Source organism: Budorcas taxicolor, chromosome 4, assembly GCF_023091745.1.
Source record: "Budorcas taxicolor isolate Tak-1 chromosome 4, Takin1.1, whole genome shotgun sequence".
NCBI classification, from domain to species: domain Eukaryota; kingdom Metazoa; phylum Chordata; class Mammalia; order Artiodactyla; family Bovidae; genus Budorcas; species Budorcas taxicolor.
This window is the reverse complement of record NC_068913.1, coordinates 108,846,467-108,867,805: the sequence shown is the minus strand read 5'-3', so window position 1 is coordinate 108,867,805 and position 21,339 is coordinate 108,846,467. Positions and strand designations below refer to the sequence as shown.

At 39.6% G+C, this 21,339-nt stretch overlaps 1 protein-coding gene across 1 annotated transcript; it reads right to left on the bottom strand.

The window, feature by feature from the left end:
- Positions 1-6,866: 6,866 nt before the first annotated feature.
- LOC128046580 (olfactory receptor 13-like) lies at positions 6,867-7,805 on the bottom strand. The gene has a single exon (XM_052638713.1). It carries the CDS (start codon positions 7,803-7,805, stop codon positions 6,867-6,869), a length of 939 nt encoding a protein of 312 aa, XP_052494673.1.
- Positions 7,806-21,339: the final 13,534 nt, after the last annotated feature.

The window sequence follows — 21,339 nt, the reverse complement described above, 5'->3', positions numbered from 1 at the left end:
TCTCAGATTTTTGAAAGGAAAACTGGAGGATCTTAGATAATAGGTATAGGTAATTCTTTTCCTGAGAAGAAATAGCCATCATTCAGTTCAGTTCAGTTGCTCAGTCGTGTCTGACTCTTTGTGACCTCATGAATCACAGCACGCCAGGCCTCCCTGTTCATCACCAACTCCCGGATTTCACTCAGGCTCGCGTCCATCGAGTCAGTGATGCCATCCAGCCATCTCATCCTCGGTCATCCCCTTCTCCTCCTGCCCCCAATCCCTCCCAGCATCAGGGTCTTTTCCAATGAGTCAGCTCTTCACATGAGGTGGCCAAAGTACTGGAGTTTCAGCTTTAGCATCATTCCTTCCAAAGAAATCCCAGGGCTGATCTCTTTCAGAATGGACTGGTTGGATCTCCTTGCAGTCCAAGGGACTCTCAAGAGTCTTCTCCAACACCACAGTTCAAAAGCATCAATTCTTCAGCGCTCAGCCTTCTTCGCAGTCCAACTCTCACATCCATACATGACCTCTGGAAAAACCATAATTATAAAGGTTCAAACTGACATCTACATTAAACATGATTATGTCATGAGTTATGTTAAAGTCAGTCAATTCCTCAGTGACAATATCCTCCTAGTGAAAAATGCCCACACTGGATAAACACTAATGTTCTAATTATGATCCCATAGTCTGATCATTAAAAATTCCCACAGATATGTTTAATTAATAGGGTTAGAACAGTGTTTTCTGACTTAAGTATAAACTTCATTAAGGACTAAACATTAACACAAACCAACATTAAAGAAGAACACTGATCCCCTTGTTGAAATCATATTTGTTCAATAATATAAATAAAACTTTGATACAATTAACTAGTCTCTCTTAATTTCCCAAACTCTTAATTGTTCAGCAGAGCTTAACTCTACTAAAGTTTAACAGAACTTATTTTTTCAATCTACTCTAGGGTTTAACCTACAGTCAAAACATTTCTGTAACTGTACTTAAAAGCCTTTACTTATCTCCAAGCTTTACCACTTTCCAAGTAGTTGGGACTTGACTATATTCCAAAATAATATTTAAAAATATACAATCAATGAAAGATGCAATTTATTTTTATATCCCTTAAAAATATTGTTATTTTCTTCTAGCAGTAGAAAACTCAGGTTAAAAAACTTCTTAAAGTTTTGTCTGTCAATGTATTTAGCCACAAAATATCGATACTTAAAAAAATGTTTTTTCACTAGGAGGAACCTTTTTTTAAATTAATTAATTAATTTATTTTTTACTTTACAATACTGCATTGGTTTTGCCATACATTGACATGAATCCACCACAGGTGTATATGAGTTCCCAACCCTGAACCCCCCTCCCACCACGCTCCCCATATCATCTCTCTGGGTCATCCCAGTGCACCAGCCCCAAGCATCCTGTATCCTGCATCAAACCTAGACTAGTGATTCATTTCTTACATGATAGTATACATGTTTCAATGTCATTCTCCCAAATAATCCCACCCTTTCCCTCTCCCACAGAGTCCAAAAGTCTGTTCTTTACATCTGTGTCTCTTTTGCTGTCTTGCATACAGGGTTATCATTATTATCTTTCTAAATTCCATATATATGTGTTAGTATACTGTATTGGTGTTTTTCTTTCTGGCTTACTTCACTCTGTATAATTGGCTCCAGTTTCATCCACCTCATTAGAACTGATTCAAATGTATTCTTTTTAATGGCTGAGTAATACTCCATTGTGTATATGTACCACAGCTTTCTTATCCATTCGTCTGCTGATGGACATCTAGGTTGCTTCCATGTCCTGGCTATTATAAACAGTGCTGCGATGAACATTGGGGTACACGTGTCTCTTTCAATTCTGGTTTCCTCGGTGTGTATGCCCAGCAGTGGGATTGCTGGGTCATAAGGCAGTTCTATTTCCAGTTTTTTAAGGAATCTCCACACTGTTCTCCATAGTGGCTGTACTAGTTTGCATTCCCACCAACAGTGTAGGAGGGTTCCCTTTTCTCCACACCCTCTCCAGCATTTATTGCTTGTAGACTTTTGGATCGCAGCCATTCTGACTGGTGTGAAATGATATCTCATTGTGGTCTTGATTTGCATTTCTCTGATAATGAGTGATGTTGAGCATCTTTTCATGTGTTTGTTAGCCATCCGTATGTCTTCTTTGGAGAAATGTCTATTTAGTTCTTTGGCCCATTTTTTGATTGGGTCATTTATTTTTCTGGAATTGAGTTGCATAAGTTGCTTGTATATTTTTGAGATTAGTTGTTTGTCAGTTGCTTCATTTGCTATTATTTTCTCCCATTCCAAAGGCTGTCTTTTCACCTTGCTTATAGTTTCCTTTGTTGTGCAGAAGCTTTTAATTTTAAATAGATCCCATTTGTTTATTTTTGCTTTTATTTCCAGAATTCTGGGAGGTGGATCATAAAGGATCCTGCTGTGATTTATGTCAGAGAGTGTTTTGCCTATGTTCTCCTCTAGGAGTTTTATAGTTTCTGGTCTTACGTTTAGATCTTTAATCCATTTTGAGTTTATTTTTGTGAATGGTGTTAGAAAGTGTTCTAGTTTCATTCTTTTACAAGTGGTTGACCAGTTTTCCCAGCACCACTTGTTAAAGAGATTGTCTTTTCTTCATTGTATATTCTTGCCTCCTTTGTCAAAGATTAGGTGTCCACAGGTGTGTGGATTTATCTCTGGGCTTTCTATTTCTTTGTGCCAGTACCATACTGTCTTGATGTCTGTGGCTTTGTAGTACAGCCTGAGGTCAGGCAAATTGATTCCTCCAGTCCCATTCTTCTTTCTCAAGATTGCTTTGGCTATTCTAGGTTTTTTTGTATTTCCATACAAATTGTGAAATTATTTGTTCTAGCTCTGTGGAAAATACTGCTGGTAGCTTGATAGGGATTGCATTGAATCAGTAGATTGCTTTGGGTAAGTATACTCATTTTCACTATATTGATTCTTCCAATCCATGAACATGGTATATTTCTCCATCTATTTGTGTCCTCTTTGATTTCTTTCACCAGTGTTTTATAGTTTTCTATATATAGGTCTTTAGATATATATGCACCCAACATAGGAGCACTGTAATATGTAAGACAAATGCTAACAAGTATGAAAGGGGAAATTAACAATAACACAATGATAGTGGGAGACTTTAATACCCCACTCACACCTATGGATAGATCAACTAAACAGAAAATTAACAAAGAAACACGAACTTTAAATGATACAATAGACCAGTTAGACCTAATTGATATCTATAGGACATTTCACCCTAAAACAAGGAATTTTACCTTTTTCTCAAGTGCTCATGGAACATTCTCCAGGATAGATCACATCCTGGGCCATAAATCCAGCCCTGATAAATTCAAAATAATTGAAATCATTCCAAGCATCTTTTCTGACCATAATGCAGTAAGATTAGATCTCAATTACAGGAGAAAAACTATTAAAAATTCCAACATATGGAGGCTGAACAACACGCTTCTGAATAACCAACAAATCACTGAAGAAATTAAAAAAGAAATCAAAATATGCATAGAAATGAATGAAAATGAAAACATCAAAACAACCCAAAACCTGTGGGACACTATAAAAGCAGTGCTAAGGGGAAAGTTCATAGCAATACAGGCATACCTCAAGATACAAGAAAAAAGTCAAATAAATAACCTAACTCTACACCTAAAGCAACTAGAAAAGGAAGAAATGGAGAATCCCAGGGTTAGTAGAAGGAAAGAAATCTTAAAAATTAGGGCAGAAATAAATGCAAAAGAAACAAAAGAGACCATAGCAAAAATCAACAAAACAAAAAGCTGGTTCTTTGAAAGGATAAATAAAATTGACAAACCATTAGCCAGACTCATCAAGAAACAAAGGGAGAAAAATAAAATCAAAATTAGAAATGAAAATGGAGAGATCACAACAGACAACACAGAAATACAAAGGATCATAAAAGACTACTATCAGCAATTATATGCCAATAAAATGGACAATGTGGAAGAAATGGACAAATTCTTAGAAAAGTACAACTTTCCAAAACTGAATCAGGAAGAAATAGAAAATCTTAACAGACCCATCACAAGCACGGAAATTGAAACTGTAATCAGAAATCTTCCAGCAAACAAAAGCCCAGGTCCAGACGGCTTCACAGCTGAATTCTACCAAAAATTTCGAGAAGAGCTAACACCTATCCTACTCAAACTCTTCCAGAAAATTGCAGAGGAAGGTAAACTTCCAAACTCATTCTATGAGGCCACCATCACCCTAATACCAAAACCTGACAAAGATGCCACAAAAAAAGAAAACTACAGGCCAATATCACTGATGAACATAGATGCAAAAATCCTTAACAAAATTCTAGCAATCAGAATCCAGCAATACATTAAAAAAAATCATACAGCATGACCAAGTGGGCTTTATCCCAGGGATGCAAGGATTCTTCAATATCCGCAAACCAATCAATGCAATTCACCACATTAACAAATTGAAAAATAAAAGCCATATGATTATCTCAATAGATTCAAAGAAAGCTTTTGACAAAATTCAACATCTATTTATGATAAAAACTCTCCAGAAAGCAGGAATAGAAGGAACATACCTCAACATAATAAAAGCTATATATGACAAACCCACAGCAAACATTATCCTCAATGGTGAAAAATTGAAAGCATTTCCCCTAAAGTTAGGAACAAGGCAAGGGTGCCCACTTTCACCACTACTATTCAACATAGTTCTGGAGGTTTTGGACACAGCAATCAGAGCAGAAAAAGAAATAAAAGGAATCCAAATGGGAAAAGAAGTAAAACTCTCATTGTTTGCAGATGACATGATCCTCTACATAGAAAACCCTAAAGACTCCACCAGAAAATTACTAGAGCTAATCAATGAATATAGCAAAGTGCGGGATATAAAATCAACACATTGAAATCCCTTGCATTCCTATACACTAATAATGAGACAGTAGAAAAAGAAATTAAGGAAACCATTCCATTCACCATTGCAGCAAAAAGAATAAAATACTTGGGCATATATCTACCTAAAGAAACTAAAGGAGGAAATTTTTAAACTGTTTAAACACCTCACTTAAGTCTGTCTTTTGAGATTATAGGAATCTATATGTGTTATGACCAACCTAGATAGCATATTAAAAAGCAGAGACATTACTTTGCCAACAAGGGTCCATCTAGTCGAGGCTATGGTTTTTACAGTGGTCATGTATGGACATAAGAATTGGACTGTGAAGAAAGCTGAGTGCCAAAGAATTGATGCTTTTGAATTGTGGTGCTGGAGAAGAGTCTTGCGAGTTCCTTGGACTTCAAAGAGATCCAACCAGTTCATCCTGAAGGAGACCAGTTCTGGGTGTTCATTGGAAGGACTGATGCTGAAGCTGAAACTCCAATACTTTAGACACCTCATGCAAAGAGTTGACTCATTGGAAAAGACCCTGATGCTGGGAGGGATTGGGGGCAGAAGGAGAAGGGGATGACAGAGGATGAGATGACTGGATGGCATCACCAACTCGATGCACATGAGTCTGGGTGAACTCCAGGAGTTGGTGATAGATAGGGAGGTCTGGCGTGCTGCGATTCATGGGGTCACGAAGAGTCGGACACGACTGAGCAACTGAACTGAACTGAACTGACTGATATGGCATTCTGCATAGAGTATCGGGAAATCTCTGTTTGTGTTGCTATCATTTGAGTTTTTTCATTGTAAGAATAACCAATAAGTAATAAATCATGTATTTTCCCTATTTTGTTTTGTTCTTAATCTCCAAATGATTGACTAGCCCCTTGGGCATTCTATCTTTATTCATTTCCTTTTCACCCATCATATTTATCATGTACCTGTTCCTATGAATATTCTCTTATAGAACTCCTCCCATGTGTCTATTTTCTAAACACAGCAATCAAACTTTTCTAAAGCTTATACTAGTTAGGTAATCAGCTTTGCAAATTCTTTCAGATTCCTTTGAGAAACTTGGTTTTCTCTTTATATCCTTGAACGAGAAAAATAGATTGATTTCATATAGTTGGTAAATAAGAAAATATATACAGAATAAAATTTTAAATCTCAGGGTTAGAAGACTGTGAAACTGAATGAGGTCATTCCCTGAGATGTATTTTGGAATACTTATGCAAGAAGTAGAGGGTTTTACCATTTCCAGATAACAGAGAAGAGTACTGTGTATTTAGACCTACATCCTCTTTACAGGATCACTCTGCAGGAACAAAAAATCATTTGACTCAAGAAGACAGTTACAGGAAGTGTTCACAATAAATCCGTAAATATCAAGATTCCTGGTTCTAATAAACTTCTAATGAAATGTTAAAAAATGTCATGTGAGCAAGTAAGTTTGGAAAACACTGGCTAACAACTGGAATAGAATTTTTCTGTATTTACCATAGGAATTTTTACAGTTTTTACTGTGATAGTATGAATTGTGAGCCCCCTAAAATGAGTCATCTATTATGCAATAACTCTCAAACTCACTTGACCCCAGCATTTATTTTGAAAGCCCTTTTCAAGAGCTGGAGATTTGAGGAAAACATTTTGGGAGATATGGGGCTGGAACATAGCTTGATGAAGAAATTATAAAGAGTGTTATTCTAGATCTGTGACTTCCAAATATTGGTCTATAACATTCAGAAGCATCACAAATTGCTATTGGTAATATTTGGATAATGATAATATTTAAAGGTACAGTTTTCTAAAACACTTCCCACATCTACTGAATCAGTGATCTAATGGTGGGTCAGGAGATTTACTCTATTTTAAATAAGCATCTCAGATAATCTTATGCGGGGTTGGGCTTAAGAACTTTTGAAATAATATCCTCCTAGGTCATTGTCAACCCTGATGCGATCATCTTTTCATAAAACTCTTTATTCCCAGCACTCTTTTCATGGCATTCTTAACTTCTGAATTCTTAAGGGTATAGATAAGGGGATTGAGCATGGGGTTGAAAAGGCTATGAAACAGGAGAAGATATTTCTTCTGTTCCTTGGGGTTCCCATATCTGGGTCCAACATACATGATAATGGCTGTGCCATAAAAGAGTCCGACCACACAGAGGTGAGATGAGCAGGTGGAGAAGGCTTTGCTTTGCCCTTCCCCCGACTGGAGCCTAAGGATGGCACGGAAGATGCACACATATGAGATTATAACTGAGGAGAAGGGTCCCACTAGCACGGAAACTGCTCCAGCCAGTACCATAAGCTCATTGATGTGTGTGTCTGCACAAGCAAGTTTGAGAACAGCCATGATTTCACAGAAGAAATGATCGATTTTCTGGGCCATGCAGAAGGGTAAGGGTAAAAGTAACACTAGATGAACCAAAGACAGAAGGACTCCGGTGGTCCAGGAGGTCACCACCAGCATGATGCAGACTCTCCAGCTCATGATGACTGAATACCGGAGGGGGTGGCAGATGGCCACATACCGATCATAGGACATCACCACCAGGAGAAGACATTCTGTGACAGCAAATGTCAAGAAGAGAACGGTCTGTGTGATGCAGCCAGCAAAGGGGATGGGCTTGGCTGGACTCAGGAGGCTGACCAGCATCTGGGGCACCGTGCTGCAGGCATAGGCCATGTCAACGATGGCCAGGTGTGAGAGGAAGAAGGACATGGGGGTGTGCAGTCTAGAGTCCAGTGAGATGAGCCCCAGGATGACCCCATTCCCCAGCAAGGTGAGGACATAGAACAGGGAGAAGAGCCCAAAGAGGAGCATCTGAGTCCTTGTGTTAAGGGGGAATCCCAGTAGGATGAACTCAGTGACAGAGGTCATATTGTCTCCCATAGCCCTATGACAGAAGGAACTGAGTTAATGTCCAGGGTTAAAGAGAAGTCTCTGCAAAGAGAGCTATGTCACCTTATACCTTTCTGTGGTGTAAAAATGTATTCAGAACCACTTTCAGTGATATTTTGTGTTTTTAAATGGAATTTTAAATAATATATTTGGTCATCCTAAAATGCATATATATACATAAACACATATATACATATATTTTCTTTCTTGTTAAGTTTTTAAGAGGTTAAAATTTCAAAATAAGTATGTTGCCACATGTTAATCAAATATAGAGTTTTTGTTTCATTCAGTGAAATACCTCATATCATTGAAATAAATTTTATTCTTTGCTTATATTAAAGTTATCCCCGTTTTTCCCCAGAAACTATGACACTTAACTGATATACATGCTAAAGTCCTTAAGCTGCTATACATTAATATTGAGTTGGAAGGTTTTATCAAGGACAGTGCATTCTCTAGGTAGACATACCGTTTTCCAAAATACACCATTAGGATTTAACCACTTACCTGCCTGTTGAGACACACTTTCCAATTCTGCATCTTAGTGGTTACCTCTGCAACTAATATTGCACAAAATCTCTGCTTGTTCAAGTATAAAAACCTATTTCCAGCCTACAATCTGTTCTTTCACATTTAGCTTTTCATAGTATTCAGATGAACATTTACACAAATGATTGAATAGATATATACTGTGCTGTTTATCTAAAACACAAAACAAAATCAATAATTTCATTAGATTAGGACTCATTATTGATAAACACTCTAGAAATACTCTGTCTCAGACGTTGACTCTACAGGTGGTTAAGAATAGCTAGAGGACTTCTGGGAGGGATGCTGGAAAGGGGTCTAAATTCCTCTAAAGACTGAACTAAATAATCTTTCTTACTCTAAGATTCCACAATTAGAATGCAAGCATAAGCATAATATTGCCCCTCTTGCTTAAATTTTATTCTCATCTTTTATGCAAGATCATCTTGTCTTGGAGAGAGTAAGAATGAATAATAACTCTCAACTTAAATGGCAATAGAACTATAAACATTTACAAATCATCCCATTTCCTTTGTTACTCCTCTGTTACTGTTCCAGCGATAAGTGTCATATCCAGAAGGTTAAAAATAAATCATTCTATGTTTACTAAACTCCATTTTACCCACCACTGTTCTGAGGGTGGAGTTATCAATGATAGAAACTTTAAGCTCATACTTATGGCTCAGACTCTTGTTTTTGCATATAAACATACAGCTATTTGTAACTTATCCAAAAACTGGAAAAAAAGCTATGACCAACCTAGAGAGCATAAAAAAAGCAGAGACATTACTTTGCCAACAAAGGTCTGTCTAGTCAAAGCTATGTTTTTTTCCAGTAGTCATGTATGGATGTGAGAGTTGGACCATAAAGAAAGCTGAGCACTGAAGAATTGATGCTTTTGAACTGCGGTGTTGAAGAAGACTCTTGAGAGTCCCTTGGATAACAAGGAGGTCCAACCAGTCAATCCTAAAGGAGATCAGTCCTGAATATTCATTGGAAGGACTGATGCTGAAGCTGAAACTCCAATACTTTGGCTACTTGATGCGAAGAACTGACTCGTTGGAAAAGACCCTGATGCTGGTAAAGATTGAAGGCAAGAGGAGAAGGGGACAAGAGAGGATGAGATGGTTGGATGGCATCACCAACTTGATGAACAGGAGTTGGAGTCAATTCTGGGAGTTGGTGATGGACAGGGAAGCCTGGTGTGCTACAGTCCATAGGGTTGCAAAGCATTGAACATGACTAAGCAACTGAACTGAATCCAAAAACAGAATATTTTTCCTTTAAATATTTGACTTCTCTCTGTATGTGATACTTCAGGCCTATTTCTTTTTAAATAAAAAGGCATTGGCCTTTAAAAGTATTAAACATTTAGCAGAAAGTCACACATACACGTTGCTCCTTACTTATAGGTAGCTACCAGTCAAAAATAACCATTCAGATACTGATTATATTAACACATTGATATTTTGCTTAATATACTACCAATGAGCAAAATTGGAATGTGAATGAAAATACACTTTTGCATCTTATTGAAGAGTGATGGTAAAGCCTAACAAGCAATGAAAATGATGTACATATATATTTGACCAGAACTCACAAAGGCAATTAAGAAACGTGTGTGCTTAGAGATGAGTGTTGTATGGACCCCACAACACCTTCATGCAGAAAAAAGCAAACATACCCAGTGTGGCTAAGTTTCCTGATGATTCTGAAAGACTTGCTCCTCCTCTGAGTACTGTCGGAAAAGGACCTTGGTTACTCGTGTTGCCTAAGAGAAGAGAAGGCTTTGCTCATTTACAGTATCTACAGGGCTCCTTCCCAATTGTCATGAGGGTTTGTGTAGGGTACAGTAGGTCTCACACTAATGTGCTCCCTGTAGAGACATACAGAAGCCAACCACTGCCCCCCTTCTGAGACAGAAGAGGATTTGTAGTCTCAGAGGAAACAAGAGAAATAGCTAGATCTTTAGAAGTAAAGAACAGGTAGTACCTCCATAATGAAAAGAATACACACGTATTAAGGTACGCTCTTCTTGTTATTGTTCAGACACTAAGTCATATCCATCTCGGTGACACCATGAACTGCAGCACACCAGGCTTTCCTGTCTTTCACTCTCTCCTGGAGTTTGCTCAAACTCAGGTCCACTGAATCAGTAATGCCATCTAACCACCTCATCTTCTGTCACCCCCTTCTCCTCTTGCCCTCAATCTTTCCCAGCATCAGGGTCTTTTCCAATGAGTTGGCTCTTCACAGCAAGTGGCCAACTTGTTGGAGCTTCAGCTTCAGCATCAGTCCTTCCAGTGAATACTCAGGGTTGATTTCCTTTAGGATTAACTGATTTGATCTCCTTGCAGTCCAAGGGGCACTTTCAAGAGTCTTATCTAGCACCACAGTTCAAAAGCAATTCTTCAGTGCTCAGCCTTCTTGATGGTATAACTCTCACTTTCTGGTTACCCCATGAATATTACTGATACCCAAATACAGGAATTTGTTATGGTTCATGAATTTTTATGTCAGTCCAGCTCCCAAACATACAGGAGGCACTTGGGAGATGCAGGTATTGATTCCTGTTTATTATCTGACAGTGAAACAGAAACGCAACATTAATTCCTGAAGCTCGTTTGTTTTAGTGTATTTAGTAACTACGGTGAATCTTGTAGCAGAATAAAAAGGTCTTAATCATCACACCATTTTAGATAGCAACTCAGAACCTACATCCTTGAGCACCGATCTGGAAATGTGTGGGCATCCTAGTTAGGGTTTCATGTTGGACGTGCCTTGCAGCTTGTGGATCTGTCTGGAGGATGAATGAAAAAAGCACAAAGGCTGACGAAGTTTACTTTTGAAAAGTAATTTCTGATAATTTCTGGTGCTGTCCTCATGGAAAAGATAAGCTCTATAAAAGCAGAGGGCCAACTCCTGTCCTCTTTATCCTTATGGTGGGGCCCATGTATTCTACCTATCAGAGTAGCCATATACAGAGTAGCCATATATCAGTATATACTGAAAAACAGTATTCTAATTCTTCAGAGTGTTATCAACAACCCAGTACTCCAAACCTGCATGTCAGTTTACAATTTCTATCTGATCTACAAGTTCTGAGTAATACAATATGTATTGTTGTTACTGAGTCACTAAGTCCTGTCTGACTCTTTGCAACCCCATGGACTGCAGCATGCCAGGCTCCTCTGTCCTTCATTATCTCCTGGAGTTTGCTCAAACTCTTGTGCATTGAGTCGGTGATACCATCCAACTGTCTCATCCTCTGTCACTAAAGTATTGGAGCTTCAGCCTCTGTCCCTCCAATGAAAAACAAAATGTATTGGAACCAGTTAATTCCTTGGTCATTTGCCCTTTGTCACTCCTTTGCTGTGAAATGAGCCTAAGGAAATGTGAACAACTGTGAAATGGACTGAGGTGACATTATATGTATCAGAAATCACATGATCTAATCGCACTCAGTGGAGGTACTGATCAAATCAAGATACTGTGGACAAGAAAGGGAAATTCATACTTGTGATGGATATCATCTGCAACCCAATGAATCATTGCCCTACACAGAGTGGAAGGATTCAGTATGCCATCAACTGACTTGGTGGCGGTGGTGGTTTAGTCACTAAGTCGTGTCCGACTCTTGCGACCCCACGCCAGGCTCCTCTGTCCATGGGATTCCCCAGGCAAGAATACTGGAGTGGGTTGCTTCTGGCTTCTTTGACTCAATAAAATGTTTTTGAAATTCATTCATGCTGTTTGTGTATCAGAGATTCACTCTTTTTTATACTGCATAATATTCGATATGAACATTCCAAAATTCATTTGCACTGGACTGGAAGAAACACAAGCTGGAATCAAGATTGCCTGGAGAAATATCAATAACCTCAGATATGCAGATGACACCACTCTTATGGCAGAAAGTGAAGAGGAGCTAAAAACACCAATACAGTATACTGACATATATGGAATTTAGAAAGATGGCAATGATGACCAATGTATGCAAGACAGCAAAAAGACACAGATGTGTATAGTGGACTTTCGGACTCAGAGGGAGAGGGGGAGGGTGGGATGATTTGGGAGAATGGCATTGAACCATGTATACTATCATGTAAGAATCGAATCGCCAGTCTATGTCCGATGCAGGATACAGCATGCTTGGGGCTGGTGCACGGGGATGACCCAGAGGGATGTTATGGGGAGGGAGGTGGGAGGGGGGTTCATGTTTGGGAACGCATGTACACCCATGGTGGATTCATGTCAATGTATGGCAAAACCAATACAGTATTGTAAAGTAAAATAAAGTAAAAATAAAAATTATAAAAAAAAAAGCCTCTTGATGAAAGTGAAAGAGAAGAGTGAAAAAGTTGGCTTAAAGCTTAACATTCAGAAAACGAAGAACACGGCATCTGGCTTCATGGGAAATAGATGGGGAAACAGTGGAAACAGTGTCAGACTTTATTTTTTTGGGCTCCAAAATCACTGCAGATGGTGACTGCAGCCATGAAATTAAAAGACGCTTACTCCTTGGAAGAAAAGTTATGACCAACCTAGATAGTATATTCAAAAGCAGAGACATTACTTTGCCGACTAAGTTCTGTCTAGTCAAGGCTATGGTTTTTCCTGTGGTCATGTATGGATGTGAGAGTTGGACTGTGAAGAAGGCTGAGCACCAAAGAATTGATGCGTTTGAACTGTGGTGTTGGAGAAGACTCTTAAGAGTCCCTTGGACTGCAAGGAGATCCAACCAGTCCATTCTGAAGATCAACCCTGGGATTTCTTTGGAAGGAATGATGCTAAAGCTGAATCTCCAGTACTTTGGCCACCTCATGTGAAGAGTTGACTCATTGGAAAAGACTCTGATGCTGGGAGGGATTGGGGGCAGGAGGAGAAGGGGACAACCTAGGATGAGATGGCTGGATGGCATCACGGACTCGATGGACCTGAGTCAGTGAACTCCGGGAGTTGGTGATGGACAGGGAGGCCTGGCGTGCTGCAATTCATGGTGTCGCAAGGAGTCGGACACGACTGAGTGACTGAACTGAACTGAACTGAACTGATCCTACTCTTTATGGATATTTGGGTCCTTTTTTAGTTCAGTTCACTCAGTGGTGTCCGACTCTTTGCGACCCCGTGAACTGCAGCATGCCAGGCCTCTCTGTCCACTACCAATGCCGGAGTTTATCCAACAGTTGATAGTAATTTTGTAATTTTAACTAATGTGGTATATCACTGTGATTTTATTTATATTTTATTGATGACTAATTAAATTAGAGATACCAAGGGAACATTTCATGGAAAGATGGGCTCGATAAAGGACAGAAATTGTCTGGACCTAACAGAAGCAGAAGATATTAAGAAGAGGTGGAAAGAATACACAGAAGAACTGTACAAAAAAGATCTTCACGACCCAGATAATCTTGATGGTGTGATCACTAATCTAGAGCCAGACATCTGGGAATGTGAAGTCAAGTGGGCCTTAGAAAGCATCACTACGAACAAAGCTAGTGGAGGTGATGGAATTCCAGTTGAGCTGCTTCAAATCCTGAAAGATGATGCTGTGAAAGTGCTGCACTCAATATGCCAGCAAATTTGGAAAACTCAGCAGTGGCCGCAGGACTGGAAAAGGTCAGTTTTCATTCCAATTCCAAAGAAAGGCAATGCCAAAGAATGTTCAAACTACCGCACAATTGCACTCATCTCACATGCTAGTAAAGTAATTCTCAAAATTCTCCTAGCCAGCCAGTTCACGTGAACCGTGAACTTCCTGATGTTCAAGCTAGTTTTAGAAAAGACAGAGGAACCAAAGATCAAATTGCCAACATCCGTTGGATCATGGAAAAAGCAAGAGAGTTCCAAAAAAACATCTATTTCTGCTTTATTGACTATTTCAAATCTTTAACTGTTCAGTTCAGTTCAGTTCAGTCACTCAGTCATGTCTGACTCTTTGCGACACCATGAATTGCAGCACGCCAGGCCTCCCTGTCCATCACCATCTCCGGGAGTTCACTCAGATTCACATCCATCAAGTCCGTGATGCCATCCAGCCATCTCATCCTCAGTCGTCCCCTTCTCCTCCTGCCCCCAGTCCCTCCCAGCATCAGAGTCTTTTCCAATGAGTCAACTCTTCACATGAGGTGGCCAAAGTACTGGAATTTCTGCTTTAGCATCATTCCTTCCAAAGAAATCCCAGGGCTGATCTCCTTCAGAATGGACTGGTTGGATCTCCTTGCAGTCCAAGGGACTCTTAAGAGTCTTCTCCAACACCACAGTTCAAAAGCATCAATTCTTCAGCGCTCGGCGTTCCTCACAGTCCAACTCTCACATCCATACATGACTACTGGAAAAACCATAGCCTTGACTAGACAGACCTTAGTTGGCAAAGTAATATTTCTGTTTTTGAATATGCTATCTAGGCTAGTCAGAACTTTTCTTCCAAGGAGTAAGCATCTTCTAATTTCATGGCTGCAGTCACCATCTGCAGTGATTTTGGAGCCCCCCAAAATAAGGTCTGACACTGTTTCCACTGTTTCTCCATCTGTTTCCCATGGAGTGATGGGACCGGATATGTTGGATCACAACAAACTGTTGAAAAATCTTAAAGAGATGGGAATATCAGACTACCTGAACTACCTCTTGAGAAATCTGTATGCAGGTCAGGAAGCAACAATTAGAACTGGACATGGAACAACAGACTGGTTCCAAATCCGGGATTTGGTGATAGACAGGGAGGCCTGGCATGCTGCAATTCATGGGGTCGCAGAGTTGGAGACGACTGAGTGACTGAACTGAACTGATGTCAAGGCTGTATATTGTCACCCTGCCTATTTAACTTATATGCAGAGTACATCATGAGAAACGCCGGGTTGGATGAAGCAAAAGCTGGAATCACGATTATCAGGAGAAATATCAATAACCTCAGATAGGCAGATGACACCACCCTTATGGCAGAAAGCAAAGAAGAACTAAAGAGACTCTTGATGAAAGTGAAAGAGGAGAGTGAATATTTTGGCTTAAAGCTCAATGTTTAGAAAACAAAGATCATGGCATCTGGTCCCATCACTTCATGGCAAATAGATAGGGAAACAATGGAAACTGTGAGAGAATTTATCTTTATCGGTTCAAAAATCACTGCACATAGTGATTTCATGCAGCCATGAAATGAAAAGATGATTACTCCTTGGGAGAAAAGTTCTGACCAACCTAGACAGAAAATTAAAAAGCAGAGACATTCTTTGCTGACAAAGGTCCGTCTAATCAAAGCTATGGTTTTTCCAGTAGTCACGTATGGATGTGAGAGTTGGAATATAAAGAAAGCTGAGAGCTGAAGAATTGATGTTTTTGAACTGTAGTGTTGGAGAAGACTCTTGAGAGTCCCCTGGACTGCATGAAGGTACAACCAGTCAATCCTAAAGTAAATTAGTCCTGAATATTCATTGGAAGGAGTGATGCTGAAGCTGAAACTCCAATACTTTGGCCACCTGATGTGAAAAACTGACTCATTGGAAAAGACCATGATGCTGGAAAATATTGAAGGTGGGAGGAGAAGAGATGACAGAGGATGAAATGGTTGGATGGCATCACTGACTAAATGCACACGAGTCTGAGTAAACTCCAGGAGTTGGTGATGGACAGGAAGGCCTGTGTGCTGAAGTTCATGGGGTCGCAAAGAGTCAGGCAGGACTGAGTGACTGAACTGAACTGAGCCGAATGTAGCAAATATTTCAATCACATTTATAAAGGAAGTACAAAGTATTTAGTATAGTCCTAAAAGAGTCTTTTCCCTCTGTGGCTGAGTTCAGAGAACCACATGCAGAGGTCACAGCCTGGGCAAGGAGGCTCTCATTTTCTTTGTCTCCTTTCATTAGTGCCAGCTCTGGCCTCCATCCTTAATCACATTATTGGAAGTGATGTGGAGAAAGATGGGAACCAGGTCCAAGAGGGCCATGTTTACAGCTCAGGTAAGAAGAGCTCCCCATGAGAACATCTTTATTTGCCAATCCAGTTGCACTGAATACAAACCCTGGCTCAGAAAGACAGACACCCAGGACATAATTTTCCTCTCACCATAGCCCTCGTCCTAATGCAATAATCCTTACCCCAAACCACCTATCAGGGCAGACAGATCTCAGCTACACATGATGGCATTAGGGGTAGGCTGTTACCTTAAGAGTCTGCTTTAACCTTGAGACAATCCCACAGAAGGTAGACTGTTCCTTCTTCTAATAGCCCCAATGGATCAGCCATGGGGTCACAAAGAGTTGGACAGGACTGAGCAGCTAATGCTTTCACTTTCACTTTCTGTAGTGATAAATTCCAGGGTTAAAAATGTTTACTTCACTTTCTGATGATGTTGGAGAATAATAAAAATGTTGCTGTCTGCACTTTTGGGAGCAAAGGTTGTATTTTTTAATTTTGTGTGTTTGTGTTTTAATTTTAATTTTTTAATTGGAGGTTAATTACTTTACAATATTTTATTGGTTTTGCCATACGTCAACATGAATCCGCCATGGGTATACATGTGTTCCCCATCCTGGACCCTCCTCCTACTTCCCTCCCCATACTATCCCTCTGGGTTATCCCAGTGCATCAGCCCCAAGCATCCTGTATCATGCTTCGAACTGAAGTATAGTTGATTTGGATTGGACTGCAAGGAGATCCAACCAGTCCATTCTAAAGGAGATCAGTCCTGGGTGTTCTTTGGAAGGAATGATGCTAAAGCTGAAACTCCAGTACTTTGGCCACCTCATGCAAATAGTTGACACATTGGAAAAGACTCTGATGCTGGGAGGGATTGGGGACAGGAGGAAAGGGGACAACAGAAGGTGAGATGGCTGGATGGCATCACTGACTCGATGGATGTGAGTCTGAGTGAACTCCGGGAGATGGTGATGGACAGGGAGGCCTGGTGTGCTGCGATTCATGGGGTCACAAAGAGTGGGACATGACTGAGTGACTGAACTGAACTGATAGTTGATTTACAATGTTTTGCCAGTCTCTGTTGTACAGCAAAGTGACTCAGTTACACACACATAAATCCTTTTATTGAAATGTTATTTTCCATTATGGTTTATCCCTGGGGCTGGAATACAGTTCCTTGTGCTATACAGTAGAACTTTACTGCTTATCCATTCTAAATGTAATGTTTTTGATCTACCAAAGTTTGTATTTTACCATCAGTTAGAAACAAACAATTCTTATGACTCTCTTGAGAATTTAGATTTTCCAAGGGGCCCCATTAGTTATTACACCTTTCCTGAGAGAAAACATTTTTCTGAACATTCTCCCTGGAGGAAAACAGAGATTGCCTGTGTTTGACTGTCTGTGCAGGAAATATTTGAATGAAAGTCAGGAGAAGACATGTTATCACAGATTTTAAGAAGATGTTTCAAACATCTCAAAGGCTATAATATGAGATAAATATCACAACTCATAATACATAACACTTGATTCTATATAGCTTTGCGAAAACGTAATGAAACTAAAAAATAAGAAAAGCACTTCATTGAAAACATTGATAACCTGCACTTCATTACAATAAAAAAAAGCCTTTGCTCTGTGAAATAGATTGTGAAAAAAATATTAAATGTTGAGCCAAAGATGAGAAAATCTGTTCACATGTTGGAAAAATGACTTAATTCCAAAATACACAAAGAACCCTAAAACACAATAAGAAAATGAACAACTCAATTTAGAAATGGGTCAAAGTCCCTAACAGACAACCCTTTAAAGAAAATATACAGGTGGTAATAAGTAATCATATGAAATGATATTCCACATCCATGTCATTAGGGAATTGCAAATTAAAATAACAATGAGATATCTCTATAGACCTAGTAGAATGGCTAAAATCCAAACATGGATAACATCAAACATTATTTAGGATGGACCAACAGGAATCTTTATCCATTACTAAGAGAATTCATTTTCATTTACTGCAACCTGGTAGAGTCAGTTTGGAAGGCAGTTTAATAGTTTCTTAAAACACTAAACATACTCTTACTATACGAACTACCAATCACCCTACTTGGTTTTCATTCATTCAAAGGAGGTGAAACTATATCCACACAATGCCTGCAAACAAATGTTTATAGCAACATTATGCACAATTATCAAAACTTGGGAGTAACAATGATGTCCTTCAACAGGTGAATGGATAAACAAACTGTACACCAAGACAATATTATTTTATCAGTGGTATTATTCAGTGATAAAAAGAAATGGCCTATTAAGTCCCCCAAATATAGATAAACCTTAAATGAATATTGCTGTGTAACAGAAGCCAAATTGAAAAAGCTATATACATTGGATGATTTCAACTATATGACATTCTGGAAAAGGTAAAACTATGGATATATGACTAACAGAAGGGGAAACAATAGAAACTGTGACAGAATTTATTTCTGGGGCTCAAAATCACTGCAGATGGTGACTGCTGTCATGAAATTAAAAGATGCTTGCTCCTTGGAAAGCTGTGATCGATCTAGACAGCATATTATAAAGCAGAGACATTACTTTGTCAGCAAAGGTCCATCTAGCCAAAGCTATGTTTTCTCCAGTAGTCATGTATGGATGTGAGAGTTGGACTATAAATAAAGCTGAGTGCTGAAGAACTGATGCTTTTGAACTGTGGTGTCAGAGAAGACTCTTGAGAGTCCCTTGGACTGCAAGGAGATCAAACCAGTCTATCCTAAAGGAAATCAGTCCTGAATATTCATTGGAAGGACTGATGTTGAAGCTGAAATTCCAATGCTTTGGCCACCTGATGCAAAGAACTGAGTCATTGGAAAACACTGTGATGCTGGGAAAGATTGAAGGCAGGAGGAAAAGGGGATGACAGAGGATGCGATGGTTGGATGGCATCACTGACTAAATGCATATGAGTTTGAGTCAACTCCAGGAGTTGGTGATGGACAGGGAAGCCTGGTTTGCTGCAGTCCACCGGGTAACAAAGAGTCGGACACAACTGAGTGACAGAACTGATGGAGATATTTGAAAGATTAGTGTTTGTCAGAGGTTTTGGGGAGAGAGAGTGCGGTGCATTGGTGAGACACAGAAGACTGTAGGGCTGTGAAGCTATTCGGTATGGTGTTATAACGGTGGATATATGTCCACCTTTATATGTATATAAAGGTATATACATGATACCTTTGTCAAAACTGATGGAATATATAACCCAAAGAGTGAACTCTAACTATGAAATATTGTTAATAATGTATCAATATTGACTCAGTTTAAAGAAATACACCACACACATTGCAAGATATCAACAATATAAGAAACTGGGGAGGAATGAGGGAATATACAGAACTCTGAGTTCAGGACTCAAATTTTCTATAAATCTAAAAGTGCAACCCCATGTCCAAGGAGCGGTAGCTGTGTGGGCACAGGAGGGCTAGAGGAGCTAGCCTGTTTAGGGTCAGGAGGGGTGGTGTTGAGGAGATACCCCTCATCCAAGGTAAGGAGCAGTGGCTGCACTTTGCTGGAGCAGCCATGAAGAGATACCCCACGTCCAAGAAAAGAGAAACCCAAGTAAGACGGTAGGTGTTGCAAGAGGGCATCAGAGATCAGACAAACTGAAACCATAATCACAAGAAACTAGTCAATCTAATAACACTAGGACCACAGCCTTGTCTAGCTCAATGAAACTAAGCCATGCCCTCGGGGCAACCCAAGATGGGCGGGTCATGGTGGAGAGGTCTGACAGAATGTGGTCCACTGGAGAAGGGAATGGCAAACCACTTCGGTATTCTTGCCTGGAGAACCCCATGAATAGTATGAAAAGGCAAAATGATAGGATACTGAAAGAGGAACTCCCCAGGTCGGTAGGTGCCCATATGCTACTGGAGATCAGTGGAGAAATAAATCCAGGAAGAATGAAGCGAAGGAGCCAAAGCAAAAACAATACCCACTTGTGGAAGAGACTGGTGATAGAAGCAAGATCTGATGCTGTTAAGAGCTATATTCCATAGGAACCTGGAATGTTAGGTCCATGAATCAAGACAAATCGGAAGTGGTCAAACAAGACATGGCAAGAGTGAACGTCGACATTCTAGGAATCAGCGAACTAAAATGGTCTGGAATGGATGAATTTAACTCAGATGACCATTATATCTACTACTGCTGGCAAGAATCCCTTAGAAGAAATGAAGTAGCCATCATGGTCAACAAAAGAGTCCAAAATGCAGTACTTGGATGCAATCTCAAAAACAACAGAATGATCTCTGTTTGTTTCCAAGTCAAACCATTCAATATCACAGTAATTCAAGTCTATGCCCCAATCAGTAACGCTGAAGAAGCTGAAGTTAAACGGTTCTAGGAAGACCTACAAGACCTTTTAGAACACACCCCAAAAAGATGTCCTTTTCATTATAGGGGACTGGAATGCAAAAGTACGAAGTCAAGAAACACCTGGAGTAACAGGCAAATTTGGCCTTGGAATATGGATTGAATCAGGGCAAACACTAACAGAGTTTTGCCAAGAAAATGCACTGGTCATAGCAAACATCCTCTTCCGACAACACAAGAGAAGACTCTACACATGGACGTCACCAGATGGTCAACACCGAAATCAGATTGATTATATTCTTTGTAGCCGAAGATGGAGAAGCTCTATACAGTCAACAAAAACAAGACCAGGAGCTGACTGTGGCTCAGATCATGAACTCCGTATTGCCAAATTCAGACTTAAATTGAAGAAAGTTGGGAAAACCAATAGACCATTCAGGTATGATCTCAATCAAATCCCTTATGATTATACAGTGGAAGTGAGAAGTAGATTTAAGGGACTAGATCTGATAGATAGAGTGCCTGATGAACTATGGAATGAGGTTCATGACATTATACAGGAGACAGGGATCAAGACCATCCCCATGGAAAAGAAATGCAAAAGAAGCAAAATGGCTGTCTGGGGAGGCCTTACAAAAAGCTGTCAAAAGAAAAGAAGTGAAAAGCAAAGGAGAAAAGGAAAGATATAAGCATCTGAATGCAGAGTTCCAAAGAA

Coding starts and splice junctions, on each gene's coding strand:
- LOC128046580 (XM_052638713.1), bottom strand. CDS start 7,805: ATGGGAGACAATATGACCTCTGTCACTGAGTTCATCCTACTGGGATTC.